General features: G+C 42.6%; 1 protein-coding gene across 6 annotated transcripts in view; it reads right to left on the bottom strand.

Moving 5' to 3' along the window:
- LOC129832016 (uncharacterized) overlaps nucleotides 1–21,714 on the bottom strand; it is a 35,645-nt gene that overhangs the window by 3,862 nt on the left and 10,069 nt on the right. For 2 of the 6 annotated variants that reach the window (XM_055895727.1, XM_055895728.1), the window contains exons 1-13: nucleotides 11,827–11,989; nucleotides 8,657–8,986; nucleotides 7,931–8,239; nucleotides 6,627–6,920; nucleotides 6,339–6,495; nucleotides 4,590–4,759; nucleotides 3,939–4,226; nucleotides 3,022–3,185; nucleotides 2,738–2,897; nucleotides 2,269–2,550; nucleotides 1,595–1,757; nucleotides 680–840; nucleotides 407–482 (exon numbers count right to left, since the gene is read on the bottom strand). In XM_055895727.1, the coding sequence (XP_055751702.1) occupies nucleotides 407–482; nucleotides 680–840; nucleotides 1,595–1,757; nucleotides 2,269–2,550; nucleotides 2,738–2,897; nucleotides 3,022–3,185; nucleotides 3,939–4,226; nucleotides 4,590–4,759; nucleotides 6,339–6,495; nucleotides 6,627–6,920; nucleotides 7,931–8,239; nucleotides 8,657–8,986; nucleotides 11,827–11,893 (2,621 nt within the window). In that variant the 5' untranslated portion in view covers nucleotides 11,894–11,989. Of the gene's footprint in view, nucleotides 1–406; nucleotides 483–679; nucleotides 841–1,594; nucleotides 1,758–2,268; nucleotides 2,551–2,737; nucleotides 2,898–3,021; nucleotides 3,186–3,938; nucleotides 4,227–4,589; nucleotides 4,760–6,338; nucleotides 6,496–6,626; nucleotides 6,921–7,930; nucleotides 8,240–8,656; nucleotides 8,987–11,826; nucleotides 11,990–12,305; nucleotides 13,713–15,339; nucleotides 15,434–21,714 lie in introns of those variants that run through there. The other 4 variants (XM_055895730.1, XM_055895729.1, XM_055895731.1 and 1 more) reach the window with 4 other exon arrangements.

Here is a 21,714-nt window from a genome sequence, read left to right as displayed (position 1 = left end):
CTGTCTTATTATCTGATCAGATCCAATGACAGCAAAAAGAGACAACTGCTTTATGCATTTCTCTCATTCCAAGCATTGCAACTGGGATTGAATTACAATATGAATTCTTCAGCTGTGAATAGCTTACCTTACTTCCAGAGTAGTAACTCAGAGTACAGCTCTATAGTTGCCATATGATAACATTAGATGGAAAATAAATCTGTCTTTACCACAGAAACAGAGAGAATCAGACTGTGTGAGTTGTCTGGCAGAGCTGTGGTGGCTGACGTACCTGTCTGCTCCAGCCACAGAGCATCCTGTTTTTTGAATAGCTCTGTGCTACTTTTGTCATGCCTAGCTGTAGTAACCATCAGACGCACAGACCTGGTTTCCTGTTTGTCACCTGCCAACCTGCTGGTCGACTCACCAGAAAACACACAAAGTGACGATGAGGAGGATCATGATGGCCGCAGCCGAGGAGAAGCAGACGATGAAGACCATCACTGCACAAACACACAGGAGAAAGACATCAGGTAACACAAAATGGAAGTAAATGGAATGGAACACCTGTTGTAAATGGAAGTTAATGCCAATTATATGTAATAATGTGCCAATCATTTTGGGATGTTCACCAGAAACCATTGACATATCTTACATTTTGTTGTATCACTGATGCAAGATAAGGTGAGTGGACACTCACTGAGCTGTTGATTTTCACTGGTGACCTCCACTTGAATGAGGACTGAGGCCTTATGGTGGTAGAAAGAGGCGTGGCAGGTGTAGAGGCCCGCATCCTGCTCCGTGACCTTTGATTGGAACAACAGAGCTCCGCCATCCATCTGGACCAATGCGCCATCATTTCTTCAACACGCAGCAGGACACAGAAGGTCATTACATAGTACACACGTTTCTTTGATCTGTTTATCAGCTAAGTGGCAAAGAAGACAGTCATGAAGAGAGAATAAGATAAGCAAGTGAGGGGGAAACTGCTATCACAACACTTTTTGATAACTTCCAAAATATGTGGAAAACAGACAAAAAGTAATACAAAACCACTGCTATAGTTGACAATGAGTGGCATAAATCTAATGAGACGTTGTATTTTGTATATCTACTTAGGTGTATAAATAAGTAACTGTATCATCCACCTTAGCGGATAACACAGCTTTACACAGAATAGCTTGACAGAATAACTCCAAACACAATTTATTAGCCTGTGTATGGGAGGACAGGACAGTGTCAGGTTTATGAGTCACTCATTGTCCCTGATAAAAGGTGTTCTTTAGTACCACCGACCGCATGGCCTGCCAGTCAGGACAACCTTCTCCAGGCCCCACAGCACAGAAGTCCTGATAGTATCTTAATAAGGCATAATGGCAGCTTTACAACAATGCACTTATTTGATTGTCTAGTTAAAAGCTCTCATAAAACAATACATATGAGAACTTCCATCTGGACGAAAACAATGTTTGTACAAATTACCGGCCCTGTGTAGTGGTAATATTACCCTACTCTGTCTTCCATCCTACTGTAGTGCTCTCACTCAAACCTCCACCGTTCAGAAGCTGAAGGAAAGGAATACTGTAGCAAAAGAGAGTCTAGCAAAGAGTATTACCTGTGACAGGTGAGGTTGTAAGTTGGTACACTGCCATAGACTTTGAGCAGGATCCTCTGGTTTTGGAAATTCTCCTTAAGAGACATTCGGTGTATAACGGACTCATCTCCATAAGGTTTGTACAGGGGAGTGGTTTGGTTCAGTAGTCTGACAGATGAGATGTCTAAGAAGGGGAAGTGGTCAACAGGGGGCAAAAAACAAACCACTCCCTAAATACATACAGTCAATAGACAGGCAGTTGTATTTGACTGTTGACTGGGATGTTGGAGCATAGCATGCCTGGCAAGTACTGTATGTCTATGAATGTCATGACAGAAGTGTCAGTACACTCTAAGAAAAAAAGGTGCTATCTAGAACCTAAGAGGGTTCTTCAACTGCCTCTATAGGAGAACCATTTGAAGAACCCTTATTGGTTCCAGGTAAAACCCTTTTGGTTCCAGGTAAAACCCCTTTTGGGTTCCATGAACAAACCTTTCTACAGAGAAACCAAAGAGAGTTCTACCTGGAACCAAAAAGGCTTCTCCTATTGGGACAGCTGAAGAACCCCTCAGGAACCGTTTTTTCTAACAGTGTACAGAATGTATGTGTAGTATAACAAGTCTTTTGTGGTGCTAGGGGCTTTATATAAAAAAGGGGAATCATTTCTGTTTGTATTTATTCTCTATTACACTTACAGTATCTGGGGACATGGACTGTCCTCCGCTCCTTAAGTCCATGGTGATTTTGAATGAGGCAAGTCAGGTCCTGTCCCTCGTGGAGGGCAAGTGGGAACTCATAGGTGAGGTTGGTTAGCACTCTCACACCTTCATACCCAGAGCGGAAGGAGATGTGGCCTGTGGTGTTGTCAGGTAGAACCCAGGAGAGGTGTGCTCTGATCCCGTCCCCTCTGTACTCACACACAGCCAGCCACAGAGATCTGCTCTGCCTCGCAACAAAAACACGCATCACAGGGGACTCTGAGGGAAGGGAGGGAGTGACATTGTGTGGTGGTTGAATACAATGGATACGTCCCTAAATGACACCCTATTCCCTTTATAGTGCATTACTTTTGACCAGGGCCAATAGGGGGAATAGCGTGTTATTGGGGATACACATAATGTATTGTGGAGAAACATGGATGCTACAAGTCATAAAGTAATTTACCCAGGTCACGCAGCAGTATCCGTCTTCTCTCTGGCCTCTCAAGACCCAGTTGATCCACCACACAGGTGACATTCTGACCAGAGAACATGAAAGTGGGGAGCCTCAACACACTACAGACCGTCACAGAGCCATTGGCATGGTGCTCAGGCTGCCCCTGAACCTGCAAGCGAAACATATGTTAGAGTGTGCAAATTATATCCAAATAATTGCTGGGTTTTTTTTCTTCATTTTTGCTGTATCTATTTTTGGTTCCAATCACCCTTTCATTTGTTCTTTCCCTTTACCTGCTCCTCTTTAAGCTGACTGGTACTATTGTCACTGTCCCTGTCTCCAAGACTCCAGGAGATAGTGGCAGCAGGTCCAACACTGTCCACAGTGCACTGCACCAGTGTGTATGCTACGTCTTCCTCCCACTCAAAGCTGGACTGGATGGTGATGTTAGGAGGAGCTGCATGTAGATAGAACAGCGATATAGGATACATGTTCTCAATGTAAATAAAATAACAGAGATATAGGATACATGTTCTCAATGTAAATAAAATAACAGAGATATAGGATACATGTTCTCAATGTAAATAAAATAACAGAGATATAGGATACATGTTCTCAATGTTACCTGTACATAGCCCATCTATAATTTAGCCCAAACAACTACCTCTTTACCTACTGTATTTATTTATTTTGCTCCTTTGCACCCCATTATTTCTATCTCTACTTTTTTCTATCTCTACTATCTCTACTTTTTTTTTCTTTTTTTTACTTGCTATATTGTATTTACTTCGCCACCATGGCCTTTTTATATTTTTATTTATTTATATATATATCTTGTTTGCCTTCACCTCCCTTATCTCACCTCACTTGCTCATATTGTATATAGACTTATTTTTCACTGTATTATTGACTGTATGTTTGTTTTACTCCATGTGTAACTATGTGTTGTTGTATGTGTCGAACTGCTTTGCTTTATCTTGGCCAGGTCGCAATTGTAAATGAGAACGTGTTCTCAATTTGCCTACCTGGTTAAATAAAGGTGAAATAAAAAAAAAATTAAAAAAAATGTAAATAAAATAACAGAGATATAGGATACATGTTCTCAATGTAAATAAAATAACAGAGATATAGGATACATGTTCTCAATGTAAATGTTTTATTTTAACACTAGAGCTTTAACTGATGGTGTTTGATGATTTGTTGAACATACCACACACAGGGAGTGTTATCTGTCTTCTCTCTGGAAACACAAACACAGAATGATCTATGACACACTCCATATTGAGCTCCTGGGCTGAGCAGGCAGGCAGGACTAACACAATGCTGACAGAGTGAGTTCCATTATGGGATGTGAGACTGGACCAGGAGAGCCCAGACACACCCTCAGGTAGAACCCAGGACACATTGGCAACAGGGACAGAGTCTGCAGCCAGGCACTCAATGAACCTGTCACCCAGTCTATCCTGAACATCAATCCTTATGCTGGGAGGAACAGTCACTAGCACACAGAGAGGAGGAGAGAAGGCAATAAACATGCTAATCACTTAACTTTACAGTATGCAGGAAAATAAACATTCTGATTTATACTAACAATATTTCTTACATTTAAAAAATAGAATATATGATAGACGTTACTTGTATTAACATAATGCTGGCTCGCTACAAATTACAGACTGCCAGATATGGCTACCAGTTGTCAAATGATGAAGATGATATGTAATCTGCATCCCAAATGATATGATATGTAGTCTACATCTCAAACATTTTACCAGGGCCCATTGTCACTATAGTGCACTATATCAGGAATAGGGTGCTATTTGGGACGCAGCACTATGATATGTAGACAAGACTCTGCTCGTACCAGACTGCTTGACTTGTGGGTCGACGGTAATGTCCAGCAGTACAGATGCCCTGTGGCTGTAGTAGGAGGCCTCACACTCATACAGCCCTGCATGGTAGAGCTCCACAGGACCCTGCAGGGTTAGAGCACTGCCAATCACCTCCACACCCTCAGGGAGAGACTGCTCTTCTCTAGGAGACAACACAAGACCAGACACTGTTACAGTTAGACATTCAATTCAAAGGGCTTTATTGGCATGGAAAACATATGTTTACAATGCCAAAGCAAGTGAAATATACAATAACAAATTAACAGTAAACATTACACTCACAAAAGTTCCAAAGGAATAGAAACATTTCAAATGTCATATTATGCCTTTATACAATGTTGCCACGATGTGTAACTAGTTAAAGTACAAAAGGGAAAATAAATACACATAAATATAGGTTTTATTTACAATGGTGTTTGTTCTTCACTGGTTGCACTTTTCAGGTCACAAATATTGCTGCTGTGATGGCACACTGTGGTATTTCACACAATAGATATGAAAGTTAATCAAAATTGGATTTGTTTTCAAATTCTTTTAGTGTCTGTGTAATCTGAGGGAAATATGTGTCTCTAATATGGTCATACATTTGGCAGGAGGTTAGGAAGTGGGGCTCAGTTTCCACAGTGTGCACTCTCCAAAGGAGGCAGGTAGCCGTGGTTAAGAGCGTTGGGCCAGTACCCGAAAGGTTGCTGGATCGAATCCCTAAGCTGACAAGGTAAAAAAAAGTTAACCCACTGTTCCCCGGTAGGCTGTCATTGTAAATAAGAATTTGTTATTAACTGATTTGCCTAGTTCAATTAAAAAAGAGCAGCACCTGTAAGAGCTTCTGTTCTCGCATATTTAGATCCAGGGATAATGTCACCAACTTGGTGATTGCTATTCAAAGTTGATTTAAAAAAATGGTCTGGCTGCAGCAGATATCTTCTCACGCCACAGACGCTGTGAGATGCTGTGAGACATATACTATTGTTGCTATACTGCGACAAATAGCTCAGACAGGATGGTGCGTTACCGCCACCAACAGCACAGGTGGTGAAATTACATTTAGAATTATAAGATCGGTACTAGCTAGTGTGTACTAGCTAGCTAGCTAGTGTGTACTAGAGCAAGCATGTACTATCTAGCTATCTAGTGTTGTACTAGCTAGCTAGTGTGTGCCAGCTAACTAGTGTGTGCTAGCTAGCTACACAAGAAACAGTGGTTAATTAACATAATGCCCAGACGGATCGGAGCTAGTGCACCGACTGGTATGTTCGTAGCACGTTACCAACAAATGTCTAAATTACAGGTTGCATGTGCGCATAAAACGCAAAAATACCATATGAGACGCATGTGCTTTGAGGTTTGTCGCCCATGCGGTGTCAGCACGCAAAATCTGCAGCTGGATGCTTCTAAAAAAAATCTGCAGGATGTGTGTCTAGCGCCTGTCTATTGCCTGTGGTTTTCAACCAAACCTCTCACCACAGCTGCCTAACACGATATGTATGTGATGTCAACACCTGTGTTAATGATGCAAATAGTAGTATAGCAACAATAGCAGAAATGAATGAAATTGCTATAAGGCAAAATGGGACAGCAAACTTTGTTTTTTGTAACTGTTCGCTGATTGATAAGATTATCACAACATGTTAATGTTGTCCTTTATCTGAGATTAACTGAAGTTAACAGTCAAGAGAGATCAACAGAGAGCTGTATTATGATAGTAATACAGGTATTCTTACTTGGTGCATACGATACTGTAACGTGGTACATCCCCAACGACCTCTAGCCCGATGGTGGTGTTGCTCTGTCCTTCCTCCAGCACCACTGACTCTACAGCCTGGCTCTTGTTGCTGCTGTCTGCCAACCCTGGGTTCAGCAGCCGAACAGCAGACAGATCTACACAATAGGAAGTGAAAACAGAATATCCAACACAGAATCTGTTATTAAGTAGAGTAAATGAAAAGCAGTCTCCTAAGACCATACTTTTGGCTCCAAATCCTCAGTTATGACTTGTGATCAGTACTCACAGAATGCCGGCAAAGTGGTGGTCCGTAGCTCTCTGTGTGGGAACTTGGGGTGGTCAAACAGGCAGGTGATGCTTTCCCCTTCCTGAAGCTCAGCTGGGAAGCGGTATGACCTGACCAATGTGTCTGCTGCATCCATGACAACCTCCTTCTGTAGCATGGAACTGGCCTCCTGATTGGGCAGCACCAGGGTGATGTCAGCTCGGGGTCGCCCTCCAGCAGCACCACAGGTGACCACCCAGAGCTCCTCCCCGTCCTCTAGAACCAGGTATGTCTCAATGGTCACATTGGGAGCCACTGCAGGCAGAGAGAAATAATAATTTTACATGAGCAGGTGGGAATGGTCCATCAGTGAGTCCTAAACAACAGTGAGTCCTAAATCTAATGTCTGGGCCTCTAGGGCTGTGGTTTATATTTTTGAGAAGGCTGAAGTGAAAGGATAGACGTATGAAAGATAAACACAGGGCATAACAGGGCTGCCGGTTGGGTTTAGGAGGAGAGTGCTAACTCTTCTCACCTGTTCCATCTGTTCAACAGGCTACAGCTGAGAGCAGATCTGCTGGCGGGGCTGGAACTACAGGAATATGCCTACATCCCAGATGGCACCATATTTCCTATAGGACTCTGGTTAAAAGTAGTGCACTATATAGGGAATAGGGTGCCATTTGGGAAGCACACTATTTCACACATCTCAATACAGATTGACTGCTGATATAGAAAGGCATCACTCTATTGCGATTATCAAAGACTTTGATACTACCACATATGGATAAGGGAGGATATTTCTGTCATATGATCCTCTTTGACATATGGATACAGGCTGTATATCAAAACATGTCTCCTAAAGTGGTAGGGAGGGATATTGAAATATGATGATGGTGTATGATCTGTCTCTGTTGTGCCACAGCTGATTGCGAGGACTGTACAGGAAACACACAATACCTGTTACATGGGGGGGGGGGAGTGGGGAGTGGGGAGGTGACCACGTGGAACAACAGGCTGGGGAAAGGAAAGTAAACATCTGTGCCAGTGAGATCAGGGTGGTGCCAGCCCCAGCATAATCCAATATCTACAGATCATTCTCAGACATTGATTCTTAGCACCAAGGGTCATGTCAGAATTAACCTCTTCCCAAACTAAATCCTTGCCCACGAAAGTAAGAAATGCCAAGTACTGTACACACAAACATACACATCAAGGATGTGTCCCAAATCTTGTCACTCTTCCTGGTCAAAAGCAGTGCACTATAAAGGGACTAGGGTGCCATTTAGGATGCAGTCCTTGTGTACATGAGCTGGCAGGCTTACTGAAGGTCTCCACCCCCACTGTGACATGTGTGGCGGGGTCAGGCAGGGTTGGGTGCTGGACCACACAGGTCACTCTGTCCTGGTCCTGTAGGTGGGTAGGGAAGCGGAGGATGCTGGTCATAGTGGCAGTGCCATTGGTATAACTGGTGTTCCTCATCTCCACAGAGGAGTTGTCAGTAGGAGGACTGCCGTTGATCTCCCAGCGAATCAGAGCCACAGGTTTACCATTGGTAGCTGAGCATGTGACTGACTGGTAGTGGGTAGCGTTGTCTGTGTCCTCTGTCACCACTGTGTGGATATCAGGTCGAGCTTCAAAACAAAAAAATTCAAACACATGACGGGGATGATGCTGGTACAAGAAACGGTTATGCAATGGATGTTTGTATGATTCTGTCTTTACTATGACCTTGAAGGTACAGTAAGGTAAGGATACAACAGGCAATGATAATGTCACATATTCTATTCTGTTGTTTCTCTCTACCATCTAGGTGTTAAGTACTTTTGCAGTGCACTATACATTTTTTTTTTGAATACTCTTAAAATGCATCCTTCCTTCCTCACTTCCTTGAAGTAATCAATGATCTGACATAACATAACTGGTCAAAGCAATGCAATGGAAAGTTTGGTTACACCAATCTTGTCATCTCAGATTAGTGATTAATTATGGGAGGGGAAAAAGGAAGGATGCAGTATTCTAATTGGGCAATATTCTTCAACCAAGCTTACCCAGGACAGTGAGAAACATGCTGTTAGTGATCTCTTCTTCATCAGTGGCAAACACACACGTGTACTCCCCCTGGGCCTCCAGACTAGACACCCTCATCTTGACAGTCAGATTGGTGGGAGAGACTGGGGCGGAGAAGTCTGGGTCTTTGCTGAAAGCCTTGTTGTTCTTGTAGCCTGTTAATTTCTTCATTGATCGCTTTATTCTCGAGTCTGGGCGTTTCCATGAGGCGTCTGTGATGTCATTCTGTCCCAGGTACTGACAGCGGAGGAAGACATCCTCTCCAAGGATCCCAGTGACGTTACGGTCAATCTCCATGTCCTCCTCCATATCTGTGAGAAAAAAAACATTGTGATATGCATAAATGATTAGTAATTCTGTCATGATGTGTCCCAAAGGGGCACCATATTCCCTAGTACACTACTTTTGACCATAGCTCTATGGGCCCTGGTCAAAAGTAGTGCGCCATTTGGGACGCAGACTTAGTCACTCACAATCACTCATATCTCAGTGGGATGCACTTTGATTAATTGATGAGATATTCCATATACGTTGCTAAAAATAACCAACAGCAAATGTGATTTCTGTTGAGAAGGAGGGGCAGTGAGATGGTGGATGTCTGTTGGTGTGATTTCTATTAAAATGTTCCCTGTCTGTGTGTGTCCATCCCATTGTCTCTTGGTGAGACTGGATGAAGCAGCTGTTTGTGTCCCAAATGGCACCCTATTCCCTATGGGCCCTGGTCAAAAGTACTGCACTATAGTGAATAGGGTGCCATTTGGGATGGCACCCTTGTATATGGGGCAGAGAACATAATGACTGTCAATGGAAACAATCCCTTTGTGGAATGCAGAAGATAGAGATGCTGCAGTGCTAAAAAGTCATATGTACTAAGTGATGAGACTTATCTCTCTAGACTAACATGGGTTATGTGTTGATCCAAGGCTAAAGACACGGACTGAACTGTGCAGATTGATTGTGACACTTAAATTCAGCCGGGACTGATCCCACCGGTGGAGATTTATTAATGGAAGACTCCATTAAAGAGCTACAGAGGTACAGTCTGTCTCTAAGACATCGGCCATGATTAGGGGATGTTTCAGTGAAGGGGACATATAATAAAGCAGCCTGACAGTTTTGAGTGTTGGGAAGATGATAGTACGCAGAGTCCAATGCATACCAACTCACACTTAAGGACACAGTTGATCTATTAGCCAGTGAAAATGGGAGTCAAATTGAACCTTAAGTGCCGAATGATGACAGCTGAGTACATTGGGTCATGGGGAACACTCAATGGATATCCAGTCTAACACTTCACATCACCTATCCTATAAAATACTGCTGTTGGGACACTTTGATGAGGACCACACTTATGTCTCCAACTATAAATACTCTGACCAAATCAATTCAGAGAACAGCAAGAAGTGGTGGGTTGTATATCACAACATATGGAAACAATTCGAACGTTGAGAATATCCCAAAATGCTCACTTATTCATTCGTCACACAAATATATCTTGTCTTGTGGGTTTATGGTTCATAAAAATGGAAAAGGTATTCAAAAATGTACATAACTGAGGCACACTTAAAGGACGCACTGCAAATAAACACATAGTAACAGCCTGAAATACACAATAATGTCCACTAGCTATTTTTCTGTGGCCCTAAGACACTGATAACTATCTCTGTTTAAGGTTAGGGTGCTTTATGTATAATGAACAAAAATATATACACAATATGCAACAATTTCAAAGATTTTACTGAGTTACAGTTCATATAAGGAAATCAGTCAATTGAGATACATGAAATAGACCCTAATCTATGGATTTCACATGACTGGGCAGGGGCGTAGCCATGGCTGGGCCTGGGAGGGCATAGGCCCATCCACTTGGGAGCCAGGCCCAGCCAATCAGAATGAGTTTTTCCCCACAAAAGGGCTTTATTACAGACAGAAATACTCCTCAGCACCAACCCCCCACAGACGATCCCTTGTGGCTTATGGTAGAGAAATTAACATTTAATTATCTGGCAACAGTTCTGGTGGACATTCCTACAGTCAGCATGCCAATTGCATTCTCCCTCAAAAACTTGAGACATCTGTGGCATTGTGTTGTGTGGCAAAACAGCACATTTTAGAGTGTCCTTTTATTGTGCCCAGCAAAAGGTGCACCTGTGTAATGACCATGTTGTTTAATCAGCTTCTTGACATGCCACACCTGTCAGGTGGATGGATTATCTTGGCAAAGGAGAAATGCTCACGAACAGGGATGTAAACAAATGTAGGCTACCCAAGTACCATATAGGGCCAGTATATCGTAGTATAGTCACATGACGCTGGTGTGGTTTCATCTTGGCTTCTACCCAACAGCAGGCATTCACGTACATGGATGCTTGCAGATTATTCCATTTTCAGAGGGTAGCAAGACAACTGAAAATGTAAACTTATATTGACCAAGAACTGCTTTTGATCAAACAAATAGATCAGTGTGGTGATGTAAATAATGAATTGTATGATGATGTGTTAGTGGAGAGATCCGGGGATGGAAAGTCATACTGTCAGTGCAGTGGTTCTAACCTACAGACCTATTTATTCCTCAGAGGCACTCATTCATCTGCCGATTGAAAATACACTCTGAAGAGGTTCCTCAGTTAAGTTCAAACAGATCAAACTGTGAGGTTTTTCTGACTAACATAAAATAGAGTTGACTAACAACACAGGGATTTCCCCTAAACACAGTGGTACACTTAGTGGAGCCATTGCAATACTATTAATGGTATCACTGAAGGTCATGAATGGAATTGTAAAGGTCATAAAGCAACCAAAATTGTTTTAATAGCTGACACCATTGGACAATAATTGCAGACTAACAGCCAATATTGTAATATAAACATATGTCAGCAATAAAGTGTTGTTTAAAATAAAAGGAACCGACTCCATCATTTTAGTGTGTTGATAATGCTATAGTTCAAATGCATTCAGAATATTTCAAATGGATTCTGCTCTTGGGTTTATTGCTTGTAAGCCTTTATATTTAGACTAATCAAGCAGGTAAACTATTGCACCTCTGTTCGGTTTAAAATGCCACAGGTTAAACAAGTCTTTAAGGTCTAGTAAACTCAACCTATAAACAGAACTGTACACTCACAGATGGATTATAACTCCTCAGACTTACCCAGCATGTCCAAGCAGTGAGACACATTTAGGACAAAGCCCAAAATCAACAGCCCTGAGCATCCCATGGTGGTATCACTGAGAGTGATGATTCAATTTGACTACAGCAAGTCTTCCTATGAGGGTATTTAAATGTGTGTGTGTGTGTGTGTGTGTGTGTGTGTGTGTGTGTGTGTGTGTGTGTGTGCGTGCGTGCGTGCGTGTGCCTGTGCCTGTGTGTGTGTGTGTGTGTGTGTGTGTGTGTGTGTGTGTGTGTGTGTGTGTGTGTGTGTGTGTGTGTGTGTGTGTGTTCAAGAGAAGCTGTCAGAGTCAGCTCTAGAGGGTGTGTGCTCCAAACTTCTGAGCAGAGCTGTTTTTACAAACACACACAGTGTAGGGCTATGTTGTTTAGAACCACTTTACCCTAAATGTTATTATGTGCACAAATCTGTTTGAACAGAACTGCTTCTTCTATGGATTAGTTATTATTTCACATCTCACTTAGTAGAAAACCAGCGTTTTCACTTCCTAGTAGTAGCAGCTGAATGTCATGCTGCAGGATATGTCTGTTCAGCTCCTGTCACCTCATACTGTATAACAAAGTGTCCTTGTTGCCCGCGATGATGCCATGCATCCTCCAGCCCAGCTCATCCCTTCAGGAGTCCTAAGAGAGAGAGAGAGAGAGACACAGCCTGTCTACATTGAAGTCAACTCACTGTTTCTCGCCTGCTGCTCTGGAAATCCCTCACAAAGACATTGTTTTACAAGACAATATTTCCCACTAATTCACTTCCTGGCTGTATTTTCCTTTTAGTCAGACTTGGCAATTTACTAAATATAATTTGTCATTAGAAATGCCCGGCCAGGAAAATAACAATGGGAACAAATGTGTAGGAATACTATGCACATAAAAAATACTCTTCAGCTCTCCAGCTGGCTACAGTATGTTTTACAAATCTGTGCTGCTGTACCTCCAGAACTACTGTCTTCTAGATTATGTGAATCATGTAGCAGAATGTGCATGAGGTAAGACCCTGTTTATTTATTTTACCCTTTATTTAACTAGGCAAGTCAGTTAAGAACAAATTCTTATTTACAATGACAACCTACCCCGGCCAACACTGGGCCATTGTGCGCCACCTTATGGGAATCCCAATCACGGCTGGATGTGATTCATCCTGGATTCAAACCAGGGACTGTAGTGATGCCTCTTGCACTGAGATGCAGTGCCTTAGACCGCTGCGCCACTCAGGAGCCCCTTTACACAATAGGCCAACTGGGAATCCTCCTCAAATTCAACAGCCTTTTTCCTCAGTGTCTCCTTTAGCTAACTTTAACGTTACACCAGTTTTCCAGGATCATTCTGAGGTCTGATGAGCCCAGAAAAGCAAAATATACAGTGGCTTGACTCCCCTGAATTTGTAAACATGTGGTCATCTGTCGGCCACTATGTAACGTAAGCTAGTACAGTATCTTAGAGGCTGCTACAGATGGATGAGTATTGCAGGGTTTGTTTATTTCACTAACATTCCATCAAATCTTTAGTAGTATGGTTATTTTTTGCATTGAGGACTACACGATCACCCTCTTAGTAAATGTGTTTCCTGTCAAAGCTGATAACCTTGTACTCACCTTTGGTACTAGTGTTACAGTACATCATAGTGATCTATTGGGAATGACACTAAGTGAAATGACTTGACTAAAAAAGCTGTTGAGTCATCAGATAGTTTGTGGGTTTTTTGTAACAACATTTTGACTCATTCAGAGAGATAGAAAACCGTTTCACCACAGACAGCTGGTACTGACAGTGAGGTTGTAGCTGAAGCATCCTCTAGTTGTGTTATTGGACTACAACTTAATCTGGAAGCCATTAGAAAATACATTTTACTTTTCATTATGTCAGATAAGTATTCTCTCTCTCTCTCTCTCTCTCTCTCTCTCTCTCTCTCTCTCTCTCTCTCTCTCTCTCTCTCTCTCTCTCTCTCTCTCTCTCTCTCTCTCTCTCTCTCTCTCTCTCTCTCTCTCTCTCTCTCTCTCTCTCTCTCTCTCTCTCTCACACACACATGAACTCGCATGCACGCACGCACACACACACACACACATACCCACACACCCACCACAGACTGCCAGTTTCTGCAGTAAACAGGAAGACCTGAAGTCAAGTAGTAACCTCCCTGCGTTTCCTGTTGTGTCTTCATGAAGGTCTATTCATCAGGCAGACAGAGACTAGGAACAGCAGCAGGACATTTTGAAAATATACTATAATCCATATTCTGATATGTTTCTACACTACAGTAAATCAGTTTAATCAATACTATGAGTTGTATACAATCACTCTATATCTGATGATTCTGTCATTTACTGTCATTGCTGCAGGCATGATTTACAGGCATAAAACACAGATGATTTTATCACCCAATAGTAAATCATATTTGACATCATGCGATACTAATTTCAAAAACATAATTGAATAACATGGGCCATTAGCTATTAATAGGAAACACTTAACATGGAGTTAGCTTGTCTCTCTCTTCCCTGACATAATGTGAATAATCACATGAGCATAAAGCCTTCCAACCGTTTTTCCACCCAATGAAATTACCTTCAATGGTTTTCCTGAAATCTGGAGAGAGGGGGAGTTTAGCAGTGGGAATAGTCAGGAATTTTAACTTCTTCTCATTGCCATTTACAACCTACTGTCTGCGGACTGTCTGAAACCTTCTGTAATTCACTAGGGATAAAACATGTATTATTTGTGGTATTTATGAACTTCACAGATGTACTGTTGGCATCCATCTATCTCATAAGTGTAGTTATACCCTTCTCTCTCTGCTTCTCTCTCTGACACACGCAAGTGTGCACACACACACAAACAGCCACGCACGTGCACACACACACACACACACACACACACACACACACACACACACACACACACACACACACACACACACACACACACACACACACACACACACACACACACACACACACGCACATTGTCTCTTTGGAAAAGAGAGTGGCAAATGATCAGGCCAGTAATGATGTTCATGGGACAGATCATTGAGCCGGGTCTCTTAAGGGCTGTGACGAGCCACTTACCCCGATGGAAAGGAGAATATCATAATTCTTTCCAGAAGTTGAAAAAAATCGTAGAAAATGTCTCTCCATTCTTCTGCACTCCCCTGTTCCTCATATGAACCCTACCTCCCAACCCCCATTCCCTTCCTAGGCATGGCACTGTTATAGATTCCACATTGACTCCGGACTTGATTTATATACTATTACTCGGGAAGCTATCTGAGGTATGTGGAAGAATGAAGACATATGAGATTTCTGTGCTGCAGGCCAAACTGAGAGGGGAAACACATCTGCGTCCCAAATGCCACTTTATTCCCTTTATAGTGCACTACTTTTGACCTGGGCACATAGGGCAGGTTCTGAGATGTCATTCTCCACAGCATGGACAGCTCACAAAATGACCACACTAAGACAATTAAGACTAAAGACCAACTTTCTTTTGAGGAACGTATACCTGGCCAAATGCATTGGTTAGTTGTCAGGGCTTCTCTTCTCCTCAGGCTCAGGTAAAGTGTCCTGGTTTTCAGGCCACCTGTTCAGAACCATTCCTACGAAACAAAAGATGGGGGAGGGAAGTGATTGTGGTGTTATAAATTATTTTCTGGTATTATTTCCTTTCTGTTTTATGCAAGAGAGGTACAGCAACATTTCACTCTTTACTCAGCAAGGTGGCTGTCTATGGTAAATGGCCACCTGCATACTGTATGTGAGCTACTCCTGCAGTATCAAGTCATTTAATACAGTTTGTAGTGGCTAAGCTGCTTTGCACTGGGGGCACTGTACCCAGATGTCCATTTGTGTGTGTGTGTGTGTGTGTGTGTGTGTGTGTGTGTGTGTGTGTGTGTGTGTGTGTGTGTGTGTGTGTGTGTGTGTGTGTGTGTGTGTGTGTGTGTGTGTGTGTGTGTGTGTGTGTGTGTGATGAGATGAGGGATCACTCCTGGGGTGAAGTGTGTGTGTGTGTGTGTGTGTGTGTGTGTGTGTGTGTGTGTGTGTGTGTGTGTGTGTGTGTGTGTGTGTGTGTGTGTGTGTGTGTGTGTGTGTGTGTGTGTGTGTGTGTGTGTGTGTGTGTGTGTGCGTGTGTGTGATGAGATGAGGGATCACTCCTGGGGTGAAGTGCTGTTGGCAGGGAGAGTATCAAAAGAGCATGGCAGTGAAAATAGACAGCAGATGGGGTTCTGGTTTGGTTACTGGCTGTACTGTATGTGTATGTGCCTGGCTTGTCCTGGCTAGGCCAGTGAGATCCAAGGTGGTCCACCATGCCTGGCACCACTCCTGGTATCCCCTGCTGCAGGGATCTTTCCAGAGTATGGCCAGAGAGCTTCTTCCAGTGCCAACCAACCCTACAGGTCCCAAGCAGGGGGGAGGTGACTCATAATATCAGCCCATCATCCAAGAGCTGGTCAAAAGCAGTGCCCAAATATGGGAGGCATACATGGACACATTCTTTGTTCACAACCAAGACCCTAGGCATGGACTAAAAATGCCTTTGACTGTTGTTGTTTTTGTTGGTGCACTAGCTAGAATGCTCACAGTACCTCAGGAAATGCCCTTCAAGAAGCAAAGCAGAGGAGCCACAAATGAAAAGGTCATTTATGTTGACAGTCAACAGTCAATATATATTTATGTTGACAGTCAACCCACACACTCAATATTCACCTTTAAAGGGACATAAAGTAAAACATACTGTAGCAGTCAAACTCAACTCATGGCTGCCATCTATAGGCTTGCAGTTACTAATGGACATTTCTGACATGAGGAAAGAGGAAATAATGTAAGAGCCAGGAAAAGCTACAGTACACTCACAAGCTCATAGTCTAAATGCTACGCTTGCAAATGTGACAAAAAACATTTCCATGACATCATAGCTCTGTAAAATAAAAGAAGACATTTGCTCTTTTCTAGGCAAAAATCTCTCTCTTTTATATGAGACTGCATCCATCCACTAGGCCAGGGAAGTGGCCGTGGGTCTAAATGCTGTGTCATCCTTACTTCTGCCTCCTCCTCGCTCTAGTTCCCTCAGATCATAATTCAACTAAAATTAAAGTGGCAATTAGCAGTAGAAACAATAACAAAGTTCCCCTCCCCTGTTTCTGTAAAAAGCTGAGGGTAGCCTAGCGGTTAAGAGCGTTAGACCAGGAACTGGAAGGTTGCTGGTTTGAATCCCCAAAGCTGACTAGGTTGAAAATCTCTCGATGTGCCCTTGAGCAAAGTTAATAACCCAAGTTGCTTAGGATAAGAGTGTCTGCTAAATGACCAAGAATGAATGGGGTTGGAGAAATGTAACCACTTTCAAATTCATAGACAGAGCTAAGATGCAAGGACCTCATCCATGAGACCACATCATGTTTTGAGGCTTGTTACATTTACTTTGTTTATAAACATTGGAGTAAAATAAGCTTATATTTTGGGTTCTGATGGGGTACGACAGTTGAACAAAGCTCATGAGGCATTTCTAAGTTATATTCTTGAAGATGGATATATATGGGTACATATAATTTATTGATAGGTCTAAAACTGTATGTAGCAATTGCTGATTTCCCCTTTAAATCAGCCCAGAATACATTGGAGGATAAACATTTCAAAGCTCTTGCTTGTGATAATGGCATCAACTGACTCTGGATGCGTCCCATGGCACTCTATTCCCTATATAGTGCACTACTTCTGACCAGAGCCCTAAGGGTTCCTGTCATGGATCCCTCCGTAACTTTCATCATGCACACCTGTCCCCTTTTCCCACTGATTAGTATTTGTTTACAGTTGAAGTCGGAAGTTTACATACATTTAGGTTGGAGTCATTAAAACTCGTTTTTCAACCACTCCACAAATTTCTTGTTAACAAACTATAGTTTTGGCAAGTCAGTTAGGACATCTACTTTGTGCATGACACAAGTCATTTTTCCAACAATTGTTTACAGACAGATTATTTCACTTATAATTCACTGTATCACAATTCCAGTGGGTCAGAAGTTTACATACATTAAGTTGACTGTGCCTTTAAAAAGCTTGGAAAAATCCAGAAAATTATGTCATGGCTTTAGAAGTTTCTGATAGGCTAATTGACATCATTTTAAGAGTTGGAGTTGTATGTGTGGATGTATTTCAAGGCCTACCTGGGCACATAGGGCAGGTTCTGAGCACATAGGCCTACCTTCAAACTCAATTTCTTTTTTAAAGAAATCAGCCAAGACCTCCACAAGTTTGGTTCATCTTTGGGAGCAATTTCCAAACGCCTGAAGGTACCACGTTCATCTGTACAAACAATAGTACGCAAGTTTAAACACCATGAGTCCACGCAGCTGTCATACCGCTCAGGAAGGAAACGCATTCTGTCTCCTAGTGATGAACGTACTTTGGTGCGAAAAGCGCAAATCAATCCCAGAACAACAGCAAAGGACCTTGTGAAGATGCTGGAGGAAACAGGTACAAAAGTATCTATATCCACAGTAAAACGAGTCCTATAACCACATAACCTGAAAGGCCGCTCAGCAAGGAAGAAGCCACTGCTCTAAAACCGCCATAAAAAAGCCAGACTACTGTTTGCAACTGCACATGGGAACAAAGATCATACTTTTTGGAGAAATGTCCTCTGGTCTGATGAAACAAAAATAGAACTGTTTCCCAACCGTGAAGCACGGGGGTGGCAGCATCATGTTGTGGGGGTGCTTTGCTGCAGGAGGTACTGGTGCACTTCACAAAATAGATGGCATCATGAGGCAGGAAAAGTATGTGGATATATTGAAGCAACATCTCAAGACATCAGTCAAGAGGTTAAAGCTTGGTCGCAAATGGGTCTTCCAAATGGACAATGACCCCAAGCATACTTCCAAAGTTGTGGCAAAATGGCTTAAGGACAACAAAGTCAAGGTATTGGATTGGCCATCACAAAGCCCTGACCTCAATCCTATAGAACATTTGTTGGCAGAACTGAAAAAGCGTGTGCGAACAAGGAGGCCTACAAACCTGACTCAGTCACACCAGCTCTGTCAGGAGGAATGGGCCAAAATTCACCGAACTTATTGTGGGAAACTTGTGGAAGGCTACACGAAACGTTTGACCCAAGTTAAACAATTTAAAGGCAATGCTACCAAATACTAATTGAGTGAATGTAAACTTCTGACCCAGTGGGAATGTGATGAAAGAAATAAAAGCTGAAATAAGTCATTCTCTCTACTATTATTCTGACATTTCACATTCTTAAAATAAAGTGGTGATCCTAACTGACCTAAGACAGAGAATTTTTACTCTGATTAAATGTCAGGAATTGTAAAATACTGAGTTTAAATGTATTTGGCTAAGGTGTATGTACACTTCCGACTTCAACTGTATATGTGCCCTTTGGTGTCCATTGGGGGGTTGATTATCGTTACTATGTCCGTTGATCGTGTGAGTACCTGTGCTGTGTGTTTTGGCTTTCGTGCCATTGTGGATTGCGCAGGTGGTTACGGGTCTCGTCCCGTGTGATAATCATTGTGCACGTGTGTTATCTATTCGAGGTACTCCTCGCTCTTTCGTTTGGGTTTCAACCCTGTGTGTTGTATACGTGTTTGTTTGGTCCCTGTGCCTTTACATGGCATGCTGTAATTTGTGTGCAATAAAAAAAAAACATTCCTGTGCTTGTCTCCCGATCCTTCATGCCAACATTACAGTTCCATTTGTAGCTCTGTTGGTAGAGCATGGTGCTACTAACACCAGGGTAGTGGGTTTGATTCGCGGGACCACCAACAGTAAAATGTTTACATGGATGACTATAAGTCACTTTGGATAAAAGCGTCTGCTAAATGGCATATATTATTTGGAATAGGGTGTCATTTAGCACTCAAAGGCTGACTCCAGGGCTGGACGTGCAGAGTGTTGGCCCGACAGGGTGACCAGGGATGATCCAAAGGTCTGGGCCAAGAATACACATGCATGGAGGATGAGAGCAGAGCTCCCTGAAATCCTTCATGGTGCCTATGAGACCAATGCATTCCTGTTACTCACTCTACTGTAGGTTGGAGGCCTAGCTGTGTTGATACAGGAATCACCACAATCACAACTGGATCTGTAGAGGCAGACTCTCTCTGTCCAATTAACCTTTAACCTCACAGCAGCAATAGACCTAATCACGACCTGGCCTGATCAATATATAACCATTCACCCAATGCTTTTCACATAAGCATCCAAACAGAGAGATATTTCTTGCGGACTCTGAATTACCTTTATCCCTATTCTCTTCGCCTTATAGATCTTGACCTGTGTTGAACCTGTGCTGAGTTAGCGTTCACACCAATGTTCACACAGTCCTGGTGTCTATCTACGAGTGTGATCTATGGTGCTGATTGCTGATGACAGCCCAGTATAGGTTTGAGAGGCAATAGTTCAAACCCCAGCCCTACCTCTCCGCTCCCCATCCTCCTCTCTCCAGGCTACAAGCCTCATCCACCCTGGATCATTGTTGATGGAGCCATTGATCCCCTTAATGGGCCAAGGTTAATTAAAAGCAATTAGTCATGTCCTGCACCTATATTGTGGGGAGTAACCTATAGTCAACTCTTATCTATGCCTGAGGCTCTGATCCTGTTGAAATCTATTCTGCTACTTCATACAATATGTGCACACACATATTAACATCAAATCTAACATAATAAATAATAACTATGGTATGTCAAATATAAAAGATAAGATAAAAGATGTCGCCAGACAGTGATATGGTAATACTGTATGTTTTGCTTATATAGTAGATGTTATACAGTACCAGTGTATGATATCATTTGTAATATTCAGCATGAGAGAGGACAACAAGGGAAATCCTTTTATATCCATGTAATGAAAAGAGCAGCAGTCAGTCCTTCCACGGACCCTGTGGATGGTCTCTCACCTGAATGTCAGGCTAAATGTCACTGACTATGAGCTTTGGTGCCATATCAGAGGCAGGCCTGCGATCCATAAATAAACTCCATTATTCCCCAGGCCCACCACACCATCAAAGATAAGTACAAACAACACCTTCAAAACAGCCTTAACAGCCCTAGAAAGGTCACAATAGTTTCTTCTTACATTAATTAGATTTAGTTTCCTGCATGAGAGGGAAAAGATTGCGGTTCATGTTGTCCTTGAGACACGCTAAGTCAGTGTGGGAAATGAAGTTAATGATTGAGAGGCATGTTTCAGTGACTCAGTGCCTGGCAGTAGAAATGGAAGATGTTTGAACTGAAATAATAACCTTCAGTGAATTTTACGGTTTGGGTTTCTTTAGCATATAGTAGATTGGATAGTAAAATGCCTGCCGCCGTTTTCAAACCTGAGAGATGATCTTTATGATACCGTTTATGAGATTATTCCAGTGGCATTGGATTGCATCTAAATTCTCTCAAACAACTTGAAAACCACTTAAATGTGAAACAGGAAATTGCACTTTACAAAAGAATCGGATGTGTCTTCTAATACAAAACAATGAAATGTAAAATGAAAATGGAACAACAATGTATATTCCACTTAGCAACTATTTCAAAATGTGTCAATCACTAAAAAATTGCTTTGTTTTATTGTACCTGAGAAAAACTCACGAAGGAAACATCAACTGTCACGTTCCAACAGCAGCAGCAGCAGCGGCCGAAATCTCCTGGACATGGGAGGATATTTTAAACGGAGAAGGACCCTGGGCACAGGCTGGGGAATATCGCCGCCCCAAAGCTGAGCTGGAGGGAGCGAAAGCTGAGCGGCGGCGATATGAGGAGGCAGCACAGCACCGCGACAGGTACGAGAGGCAGCCCCAGATTTTTTTGGGGGGGGGCACACGGGGAGTGTGGCTAAGCCAGGTAGCAGACCTGAGCTCACTCCTCGTGCTTAT

This window comes from Salvelinus fontinalis, chromosome 33 (assembly GCF_029448725.1).
Source record: "Salvelinus fontinalis isolate EN_2023a chromosome 33, ASM2944872v1, whole genome shotgun sequence".
NCBI classification, from domain to species: Eukaryota; Metazoa; Chordata; class Actinopteri; order Salmoniformes; family Salmonidae; genus Salvelinus; species Salvelinus fontinalis.
Note: the sequence above shows the minus strand (reverse complement) of the source record. Positions and strands in the feature narration are given on the sequence as shown.